This window comes from Penaeus japonicus, unplaced genomic scaffold (genome assembly GCF_977035675.1).
Source record: "Penaeus japonicus unplaced genomic scaffold, GWHDUDI00000001_assembly GWHDUDI00000002, whole genome shotgun sequence".
Taxonomy (NCBI): domain Eukaryota; kingdom Metazoa; phylum Arthropoda; class Malacostraca; order Decapoda; family Penaeidae; genus Penaeus; species Penaeus japonicus.
In genome coordinates, this window is record NW_028234404.1 from 41,315,060 (window position 1) to 41,327,559 (window position 12,500).

A 12,500-nucleotide genomic window follows, 5' to 3' on the forward strand; every position below is an offset into this window, starting at 1 on the left:
TGTTATAAAATGAGATAAAAAAAAAAAAAAAAAAAAATGTGACAGAAAATTGCATGATATTGATGACATCATGGTAATTTCTGCTTCTTAATTGATTGAGTAAAAAGATCTGAGTCAAAAACTATTGTAAAATCAAATGTGATTGGCCAAGAAATAAAATAAAGTAAAAAATTACTTATGCAATACTACTTCTAATTTGTCAATTACCCGTGATATCACGTCACGTTACGAGGTACATGTATATACTCGTATGTACATGTATGATTATTTATACTGTTGTTCTTTTTGGGGGTTGGTAAGAAAAAAATAATTTAAAAAATTAAGTATAAAACTTGTTTTTTGATGTCCCACTAAGAGATTGCTTCCACTTTCCATTGGTATTTTCACATAGAAGTGAAGAATATCGGGAAAGTTCAATAAAATAACACTAGAAAAGCATTGCTGGAACATGTTTTTGACTAAAATAACTTCTCTGAATATGGCAATATTTTTACGTGCCTTTATATTGTCCACCCATTCAAGAAAACTATAAGAATAGGGTGGGTGAAAAATGCTCTGAGAGGTTCAGCACAGCCCCATGCAGCAGAAAAATACTCCTGCATGAAGCGTTGCGCGCTTGTTATCTTCCTGACGTAAGCGAGAGTAGACAAAAATATGTCCCATTATGAATCGGTTACAATTTGTAGATTGACAACATTATTCACATTTCACTAAAAAGGCAAACAATTCAATCATGTGAGGTAGAGGAGAAAAAAAATCACAAACTCTCTCTCTTTAAAAAACTCTGCGAGTCTAAACCATTTCCCACCTTAACCCATCCACGAAGGGGGAATTCTAGCCTTGAATGTCCCAATGCCGGGGCGTTCGAATTATTAGGCCTAAATCAATTGAATGGCTGGCACAATAGTGTGCCGCCCAGCCACTGGGCTTTTGAATGCGCGGTACAGTACTGTACCACCCGTCCAGTGTGGGTTAAGTGCCCTCCTTCCTAAAATCATGGCTGTGCCCATCATCACATACTTGTGTGTTATTTATATCACCTTCAAAAAGTCTTCTATAGATTCCAAATGGAAATAGACTTTGATTCAGATAATCTTGATAAACTTGTGGTGTGCAAGGCAAAGCTCTTCTGGTTGCCAGCTACAGCCGAGACTACACTAACTTATTTCTCATTTCTTTCTTTATCATTAGAGAATGCCTTGAATGTGTATCTTTTCAGTGGGGGTAAGCATGCACTCCATTGGTTAAAGGACCTATCATTGGCATAATCATAGAATTACCTTTAATTCAGAAGATTTGCAAACATTATAAATTATGAAAAGTGAACTGATACAACAATTATTTTTTCTTATCCAATATAAAGATGACATAACAATTCCCTTTTAAATATATATATATTTCTTAATGAAACAAATGCTGATCCTTGAAAATGAGTTCTGAAAATATCACAAAATTGGTAAAAATAAGAAAGAAAAGAATATATAACAAAATAAAAAAAAAATAAAAAAAACAAAAACAAAACTAACCACATACCAAGTCTGTAAAGCCTGCAAACATGAAGAGTCCAAGAGCCCAGTTGTAATCAGCTGACAGGACTAAATGACACAGGTATGGAGAAAAGGCAATGCGGCTCACACAGAGGAGGTTTGGGATGGTCCATATGTTTTCACGCTAAGGGTCACATAGAGGAAAACTTAATCAGATCATCAAATTATCACTAAAATTATGAATAATATATATTAGTACAACAAAAATCTGAGCTGATATAAATAACATCTCTCTCAAATGATATGTAGCTTACGTCTAAGGTCAAATAATACTATTTCTTCTTCTGCAAATTTGAACACAATGATATACCTCAATGATAGCATCCATTCTTTCCCTGACTTTTGCTTTCTTCTCCTTGATGTCATCTAACAGATCCTGACCTGCTTCTCGGAACTGGTTCTTCTTCTCCCTTACAGCCTCCCATGTTGCTACTGGCTGTAAACAAAATGAAATAAAATGTTCAAACATAAATGATATGTAACATATGTTTCTTCTCATAAAAGTGAGTTCATACGGGCCTTACACGGCTAGTTTTATTCCAGTGAATTGGCTATTATTGGGATCAAAAACAAAAATAACACAAGTATTAAGAGCTCTGAAGGAGAGAGTGGATATCAGCATCATTTTGAAATAACAATCTTTACTGCAAAGTACTGGTGCATATGGCTATAATTCTAAGTCTTATAGGCATTAGGCTAAAATATGCATTAGCAGTTGTCCATCAATAACTAGTCTAATGATTCAAGCTGTACTGGCTAGGATTCTGAGAAACTCATGAATTAATTTTGTGCAGATTTTGGGCTGACTGTAATGATACATCTGTTGTGACTCAAGTTATTGCTATGATCTACTATAGCCTATGCATCTTGGGTGCTGCAGCATTGGCCAAAAAAATCCACTACATACATTCTAACTAGATCGATCATATAGACCTTCCTGGTCATTTAACATCACATAAGGTACCAATCCAAGCTCTATATATAGTTGAGGTTTATTGGCCTTTTCTGGTGACCAAAAATATATAATTCATATAAAAAGGTGTAAATGAGACTGAATACTTTTCATAAAGCAAGAAAAAAAAAAATTCAGTCTCATTTATATTTTTTCTACATGTGTCATAATGTCACATAATTTGTGACAATCATTTAGTTTAGTAAATATTAACAAGACACCTTCTGGGAGAGGTTGCTTTACACTTGGCACTATTAGGTTCAACTCAGGTTTATAGGCCTTCTATCCAAGGCCAGATTACAGTCAATTGATTCCTTAAGCCTAATGATGGTGTTCCTTTCCATGGATGCCCTTTCATCCATTCTAATGATGCCCTCTTGGTCCTACCCATAGTGTCCCTTCAGCCCTTCCAATGTGCTCTTTTATTCTTGCCAATAGTGGTCTATCTGCCCTTCCAGTATTTCTGCAGCCATTCCCATTACTCCCCTTTGACCATTAGAAGGTGCCCTCTCAGTCATTGTGATGGGGTCCTTTCAGCAAGCCTCATCAATTTTTTTTTTTGTGCCTACAGGAAATTTTTTTTATACAAAAACATGCCTGTGAACTTTAATAACATAGGTTATCTAGAAAATAAAACTCTTTCTGTGCACCATGTCAAACAAGCTTTTTTAGAGTGAGTGACATGTTACTGAAAACTATAAAATGCCTTAAACGATGAATGTCAATGAGAAAATAGTTATCAAAACTCTGCATATCAGCACCGATACAGAATACTGATGAGCTGTTCAATAGGTTTATCCCTAAATAAGGAACCGGCCTAACCACCACCTTGACAGAATATAAGTGGAGGATGATTGTAGATTTTTCCACTGTAGTGCCGTGAGGCAAAGAGACAGCTGTAATTACTGCATACATGATATGTTCATCAGGTGAGAGCGATTACAATAGACCTCGTCTTATGTGCTTTGGGCTCCCCCGCCTAAAGAAAGAAATTTCCTATAGGTTCCCCAGGCCTGTTATATGGGGAGGGTGTGTGGTTTCCAACTCTAAAACTGATTTTCATAAAAAATAAACACTTGATTCATTCAAATCATACAGCAAATATTTTTTTTTTTTGAATAATCGTCATATTAAAAAAATCAACCAAAAGTACTGACAGACCTCAAGAATCTAAAATGTAATGGGAAATATATGCCATAAATACTTTTGTGATGTCTCCCTTGATGTCCTAAGAAAGTAAACATATTGTTTAAATGGCTACTCCATTACTGCTTCCATCAAAGATCCTAGTAAATTTCAAGTGCTCTGGATAGAACTGTCAATAGAATCAAGAAGAAAGTCTCGTTTTGAATCGAGCTGCAGTGTCTTGCAAACATTTACCTTCAGTTTAACCTATACATAGAAAGCATACATAAGCATAACCTTCACATAGAAAGCATACGTAAGCATAACCTTTACACAGAAAGCATACGTAAGCATAACCTTTACACAGAAAGCATACGTAAGCATAACCTTTACACAGAAAGCATACGTAAGCATAACCTTTACACAGAAAGCATACGTAAGCACAACCTCTACACAGAAAGCATACGTAAGCATAACCTTTACACAGAAAGCATACGTAAGCATAACCTTTACACAGAAAGCATACGTAAGCACAACCTCAACACAGAAAGCATACGTAAGCATAACCTTTACATAGAAAGCATACGTAAGTATAACCTATACATGGAAAGCATACGTAAGCATAACCTCTACATAGAAAGCATACGAAAGCAAAAGCAAGATCATTCGAGCCCCATACGAGTAAGAAGAGACCCCTTGGCTACATACCGGACTTTGTTCCCTCGCCTCCCCGGCTTCCCTGCTTGCGTCGCCCGTCTGCAAGCACCGTGCTTGGCCTGACTGCTTGATCCATGCAGTCTTAAACAGGCTGACTCCATTGCGGGCCTGGTAACTGAGGTAATGGTGACCGAGGTGATGGGGACTCAGAGACGTGTGCCTGGCGAGAGCTTTCGAGACGATACTCTTGGATTCTCTCAAGGAATGATATTCTCTCAAAGCTGAACTCTGAGCATCCGTTTGCGTGGGACAAAAGCACGACAGCACAGGCAGATTTGCAGGATATGTTGCTCTGGTTTTCCTCCTCTGTTGGATGTTCCTCTGGATGTTGTGTCTCAGTAGGGAGTGTGCAAATCGCTCGTTTTGCAGGATTGTTTTGGCCAGAGCAGACGATGTCATGTAGGCCGCCATGGTGCTGCCGAGACCAGGGATCGAGAGTGTAAAGAACTCGGATTTTTACAAAGTGAGAATAGAATAACGATTGTGTTTGATTGCTGGCAGTTGGTTATATAATTTATCTTTTTTACAAATATATATGTTAATCGTGGTGTTGAAGTGTAAGAAGTTCGTGATACCAGGTAGTTTTTGTTTCCTTTATCTCATGTAAAATATTTTTTCTTCCAATTACATCTATTTTTATAAGATATTATCATAAAAATATTTACTAACCAAAAAATGAGCGTCAATCGCATAAACTGTGTTTGTAACATAGCGTATTCCCTTGAAATAAAAAAAATGTATATCTTTAGCTATCGCAGGAGCAAAATATGTATCTCAATTCCAGTAATATAATAAAATCAGCCATCGGGTTCTAAATATTTTTGAGAAGCATGGTATTTCATAAGTTATATCAAAATCATAAGTTTTGTCGGTGCATTTCGTGATTCAACTTTGTACCCGCAGTCGCGCAACAGCTGATGTGGACGTAGTACACACACAACATTTGAGCTTCTAAAAATTCTCGCGACAGTAATCAAAGTCAATATCTACCGACTGTCGTATTACACACAATCAAACAATGGCACTTTTATAAGTTAAATTAGAAGAAAGAATACAACGAAAGGGCTTTAAAAAGGACAAACTTGTGAGATTAACGGGTCTCATGGCCACAGACAGCCGAGTTGTCACACACCAAATATTTATCTTTTAATCACAACACAAAATGAACACAAAAGTGTCACAATACTTCATTAACAAATACAAGGTATGGAAAGAGCACCGATTTTTAAGTCACTAAGCTTGCAGTTTGCCAATGCATGGAGTGAAGTTAGGCCAAGGTCCACAGACAGCCACGTCGAGACAGCAAAAAGAGCCAGAAAATGGTAAAGCTGCAACTGCTGGACCGAATTTCTCACCTGCGATAAAAATTCGCTTTCCACAGACGTCCTCTGATCTCCTTCGGGTGAACTGAGCTCTGGGTAACTTGTCTGTGGTCTGCGGATTGAGGTACAGCTATGGGTGCACCAGAGATACAGTTGGTGAGTTGATGGATTTCGATTCTTTTACGTATGATTCTTACTAGTCGGTTTAGGGTATTTCGTCTGTTTCTTAGGGTCATTATTTTCCTAATACTAGATATTATTTTTTTTTTTAGTGTGGGTAGATGGAGTAATTTGATTCAGTTAGATATTCCTGAGCTTGAGATAATTCGAATTATTTCATTGTGTTAAGCTTGTGTAAAAAAAATGGGATTAGGAACATATGTTATAGTAAGGTATAAGTGCTTTGCCTATTTAGAAAAAAATACTTAGATTAAAACCATATTTATGTGAAATGAAATATGCCTTTGGGGATTAAAACCTTTAATGAGCCTGATATCCAACAGTTCTCATTCACTCTGAGTTACTTCGAAGAGTCTGTCAAGTAATTAACTTTCTCACTCTTAATGACTACGTTAAGATACCAAAATTCAGTCAGATCCATGAGGGGTTTCTATTATCTTGGCTAGAGGCAAACTTACAATTGACACAACGTGAAGACTCATAATAGACGAGTTATATTTCATAAAAATAAGTAATTGAAGGGTCGGTATCTGTCATAACTACTCTTGGAGAAGGAATGTCAGGTCGAAAGCCCCCAGGGCAGGTAGGCCTATGGGTCACGCTACCCTTTCTCTTTAAAACACACCCCCTCCCCTTCACGTTACTTTTCCCCTTTTAACATATTACTCAACCTCCCTCTTCTCCTTCGCTCCACCCCTTGACCCTTCATTACTACAGTGCATTAATTCATATTATTTAAGGGATTTATTACCGGGAGTATTTCAGCCTCGGAACTCGTGTTGGCGAAGGCCCAGCGTCGCTCTTCGGACAGATCGTGGTAGTGTCTGATTCTTGCATGTGCATTTTATATTGCATTTGTTGATCTATTTTGCTCTTCTCTTATGATTTTTTTAGTTTTACAGTTCGCGTTATCTGAAATAAATCGCACGGGTGACTTCTTTAGCACTGTTCAGTAATGTACACTACGTGCACATTGTGTTACCTCGTTTTTTTGTGTGTTTGGATTTTATTGTGATATTCAGTTTGGTTTGTGCGTGCAATTATTGTCTCTCTGTATTACCATTCACGCCTTTTTTACAGTCAGTCTACCTCTGAAACGAATGGGATTAGATATGTTCTAGGACATCTTTGAAAGAGCCACAGGTGTCAGTCGTTAACTGTTTGAGCAGGTGTGGTCAATGTAGTGTGATTAGGCATTTTCATTCTTTTATTTTTTATGAGTGCAACGGTACTTGCTCGCTTGCTTACTACAGTTGATGTTCCCTTTTTGATAAGTATGTTATCATTGTATTTTGTCTTTTGTTCTGACTGTTATATCACTGTTATATTACTTGCTGAATTCGCTATTATCGTATTTCCCACAAAACACAAAAGGGGAACTGAAAGTCGATATCCTCTGGTGACATTCTCCCTACAGTGCAGTAGATATGGGGGGCACTAGTTGTTGGACCTGCTACTGTCGGGAGTCATAGCACTTTTCCTTCAGGCGAGATGCTTCGTAAGTGGGGCATATACATATATTTGTTTGTTTGCTTTTCTCCCGTGATATTCCCGACCTCTTTCCCAATTATCGGTTCATCTGTTTCATTTCACACCCATATCTGTTATCTCGTCTCACTGTCCGTTTCCTGTTGCGTTACTTCGTATCATCAATTTCCGTTTAGGATAATATCTTCTAATCTCAGACAGCGAAGTACGGACAGCCCAAGACTTTAAGAATAATGAACTTTACCAATATCTAGTTCTTCTTTCTCAAGCGTGAATTTAGAAAGTTTCCCCAGCATTAGATTTTTTTGGTGTGTTTTCTCCAACGGTTTCTCCTCTTCGTGACCAAAGCACGAGAAAGTTCGGAGATTTTTAAAAGCCTTTTTTTGTTATCACATACCTACGAGAAAAGGACCTTTCTACTGTTTTATCAGCGTAGTTTCATTTGCCTGAGATGAAGCTGTCACCGCGGAAAGATAAAAAGTTGTAAGAAATTACGTTGTTATTTTAAGATAATGCGCCGATGCTTGAAGTGACCCAAGTGATGTTACTGTTGTCATGAGTATTGTAAACAGCGAATGTTAAACTATGTTATGATAATGATGATTATCATCATCATCATCATCACCATCATCATCATCATCACCATCATCATCATCATCACCATCATCATCATCATCATCACCATCATCATCATCATCACCATCATCATCATCATCACCATCATCATCATCATCACCATCATCATCATCATCACCATCATCATCATCATCACCATCATCATCATCATCATCATCATCACCATCATCATCATCATCACCATCATCATCATCATCATCATCACCATCATCATCATCATCACCATCATCATCATCATCACCATCATCATCATCATCACCATCATCATCATCATCATCATCACCATCATCATCATCATCACCATCATCATCATCATCATCACCATCATCATCATCATCACCATCATCATCATCATCACCATCATCATCATCATCATCATCACCATCATCATCATCATCACCATCATCATCATCATCATCACCATCATCATCATCATCATCACCATCATCATCATCATCATCACCATCATCATCATCATCATCATCATCACCATCATCATCATCATCATCATCATCATCATCACCATCATCATCATCATCATCACCATCATCATCATCATCACCATCATCATCATCATCACCATCATCATCATCATCATCACCATCATCATCATCATCATCATCATCATCATCATCATCATCACCATCATCATCATCATCATCATCATCACCATCATCATCATCATCATCATCATCATCATCACCATCATCATCATCATCATCATCATCATCATCATCACCATCATCATCATCATCATCACCATCATCATCATCATCACCATCATCATCATCATCATCATCATCACCATCATCATCATCATCATCATCACCATCATCATCATCATCATCATCATCATCATCACCATCATCATCATCATCATCATCATCATCACCATCATCATCATCATCATCATCATCATCATCATCACCATCATCATCATCATCATCACCATCATCATCATCATCACCATCATCATCATCATCACCATCATCATCATCATCATCATCACCATCATCATCATCATCATCATCATCATCATCACCATCATCATCATCATCATCATCATCACCATCATCATCATCATCATCACCATCATCATCATCATCATCATCACCATCATCATCATCATCATCATCATCATCACCATCATCATCATCATCACCATCATCATCATCATCACCATCATCATCATCATCATCATCATCATCATCATCACCATCATCATCATCATCATCATCACCATCATCATCATCATCATCATCATCATCACCATCATCATCATCATCACCATCATCATCATCATCATCATCACCATCATCATCATCATCATCATCATCACCATCATCATCATCATCATCATCATCATCATCACCATCATCATCATCATCACCATCATCATCATCATCATCATCACCATCATCATCATCATCATCATCATCATCACCATCATCATCATCATCATCACCATCATCATCATCATCATCACCATCATCATCATCATCATCATCATCATCACCATCATCATCATCATCATCATCATCATCATCATCATCATCATCACCATCATCATCATCATCATCATCATCACCATCATCATCATCATCACCATCATCATCATCATCACCATCATCATCATCATCACCATCATCATCATCATCATCATCATCATCATCATCATCATCATCATCATCATCATCACCATCATCATCATCATCATCATCATCATCATCATCATCACCATCATCATCATCATCATCATCATCACCATCATCATCATCATCATCATCACCATCATCATCATCATCATCATCATCATCATCATCATCATCATCATCATCATCATCATCATCATCATCATCATCATCATCATCATCATCATCATCATCATCATCATCATCATCATCACCATCATCATCATCATCATCATCATCATCATCATCATCATCATCATCATCATCATCATCATCATCATCATCATCATCATCATCATCATCATCATCATCATCATCATCATCATCATCATCATCATCATCATCATCATCATCATCATCATCATTATCATTACGGGACATTGTAAGTGTTTATTCATCTGAACACTAAGACTAAGAGTCCGAGGTTCCTGAAGGTCGAGGTGACATTGACCCGATTGCGAAACATTTCTTGGTAGTAGTGCTCATTATCAAGGCAATAATATAAAAATACGAGTAACAAAGGAGAAGCCATCTGCTGACATCCTGAACAGCGCCATATCCCACTCACTATCCAACAGGTGCTGCAAATTCGACTATTCTTCATCAAGTTAAAAGAACACCGAGCTGGCGTTGGTTATCTCGTAATTTCCAGTATCATGGGACAGGTCTACTTCTTTCGAAGCTCCTAAACGGGATTCACAGAAGGCTCAACAGACAGTGAATAACACTATTGAAATCTCTTTAAATCGTGGCCAGAAAAGAGATGAACAGTTTCAAATTCTTAGTAGTCCCAGAAAGGGTAATGAAACATCAGACAAGAGACAGGTCACAAGAGTCAGGTAACGCTACGCCTTCTAGCCAGAGAATATATACTCTGTAACATTGTTTGTCGTACGTATCTGATGGAGATAATGAAGTCGAAACGCCAGGGATCTGTCTTAGCTCGTGAAACCATTTTCAGATCATCATGTTTAAGCGAGCGTTGAACAGTCAAATAATATTTACGTGTGATTCTTACACAGTTCCAAGAAGTAGTTCACAGTCAGTTTGCCTAGCTAAACGCATCTCTAGGTCTACCAGGGATATCTGAGGGCAGTTTGTCACAAAACAACAAAAATAAACGGATGGCATATAGCGGTTGGATGACTGGTATCCATGCCAGTATAAGGACTGATATGTCTCTTGGGTAATGGTGGAGTCGGTTAATTTGCTGAATTGGTCTTGGTGAAGATTGTTATCAGTCAGACTTTGTGGGCTTACTTGACCACTTACTTTGTGGGTTTACTAAGCCACTTACAAGATATTTGGTGAATTCTGCTGTTATGAGGCTAGGATATTTCAGACAATTTTTGAAGACAGCGTGTTTCATTATTTAACACTTAATTTTATAATGAGGATATGCCATGGATCAGAGAATCCATATATATATATATATATATATATATATATATATATATATATATATATATATATATGTATGTATGTATATATGTATGTATATAAGTATGTATATATGTGTATAAATATGTATATATATATATATATATATATATATATATATATATATATACATATATATATATATATACATAATATATATATATATATAATATATAATATATCTATATATATATATATAATATATACATATATAGATATATATATATATATATGTAAAAATATTAAGAAAAAAAGGAATGGAGAGCGAACATGATACATAGACAACGACTTACGTGATCTATATATGGCCCCATTATTAGAGTTACTCAACTCGCATTGTCGGAACTGAATGACATTTTGACAAAAAAAAAATGTATTTGAAATGAGGTATATGAAGTGAAAACAAGAGATCAGAGTATTCCAGTGGAAAAGAAGTTCGTCAAAAGGAGAATAGACCTATGGAAAAGATTACGATCCCATGGTCGTGTCAGCTAAAAACCAAGTGAGGAAGAAATAAGCATCAATCGGTAGAAGGAATTGTGAATGCCATTGTGTGGTTGGACGTTAACACCACGAACCTATCAGAGTTGATTCTTATGAGGGACAAGTACTTAAAAAACAAACAAACATAAAATCCTTTACTGAAGGGCACGTGTTCCCTTCAGATTCCCTGCTTGCTTAAAAATTCGATTGTCAAGACGGTAGTGACGCTTCCAAACTGAGATGTTTATAGGAAGCCAAGGAGCAAGCAAGGAGTTTAGGCGCAAAAAAGGGAGAAGAAGAAGCGTAAAAAATAGTCACGTGAGCAGCGTTGTTGTTCTTGAGGAGTCAGGCGACAGCAGACAGGTTTTGGGCGCTAGCTGTCTGCTGAGGGTGGGGTTGGCCAGGCTCACTCGCCCAATCTACAGGAACGAGACCAGGAAACGGGGCGAAATCCAAGTAAAACAACAACAACAACTCTTTATCACACCATTCAGCGCGAGTATTGACATTTCCTACAAAGTGCGAGCGTATCTAAACTCAAGGCCGATAAATAGAACTTTCCATGGTAGATATTCGGTAGTTGAGGGCGGCTGAGGGTGATCGTACTTCCTGCTGGCTAGCTGCAAGGACGTCTAGCTGGCTCCCCCTCCCCCCCTTCGCCATGCCGCCTTCCTCATTCTCTGCCTCCCCCCCCCTCCTCCTCCTCCTCCTCCTCCTCCTCCTCCTCCTCCTCCTTCACCTGCTTCTTCTCTTCTTCCTTCTCTTCGTCGTCCTCCTCCTCTTCCTCCTCCTCCTCCTTCTCCTCCTCCTTCTTCTTCTCTCCTTCTCTTCTTCCTTCTCCTTCCACCCTTCTCTTCCAACTACTCCTCCTTCTCTTTCTCTTCCTACTTTCCTTCTCGTTGTCATCCTTCTCCTCTTC

The 12,500-nt window shown here is 37.7% G+C and overlaps 1 protein-coding gene across 1 annotated transcript in view; it reads right to left on the reverse strand.

Annotated features, from left to right (window-relative positions):
• CLS (cardiolipin synthase) overlaps positions 1–4,774 on the reverse strand; it is a 13,841-nt gene extending 9,067 nt beyond the window's left edge. Inside the window, exons 1-3 of the mRNA XM_043028365.2 lie at positions 4,333–4,774; positions 1,858–1,983; positions 1,534–1,671 (exon numbers count right to left, since the gene is read on the reverse strand). Coding sequence (XP_042884299.2) covers positions 1,534–1,671; positions 1,858–1,983; positions 4,333–4,752 — 684 coding nt within the window. The 5' untranslated portion in view covers positions 4,753–4,774. The remainder of the gene's footprint in view (positions 1–1,533; positions 1,672–1,857; positions 1,984–4,332) is intronic.
• Between the last annotated feature and the right edge of the window lie 7,726 nt (positions 4,775–12,500).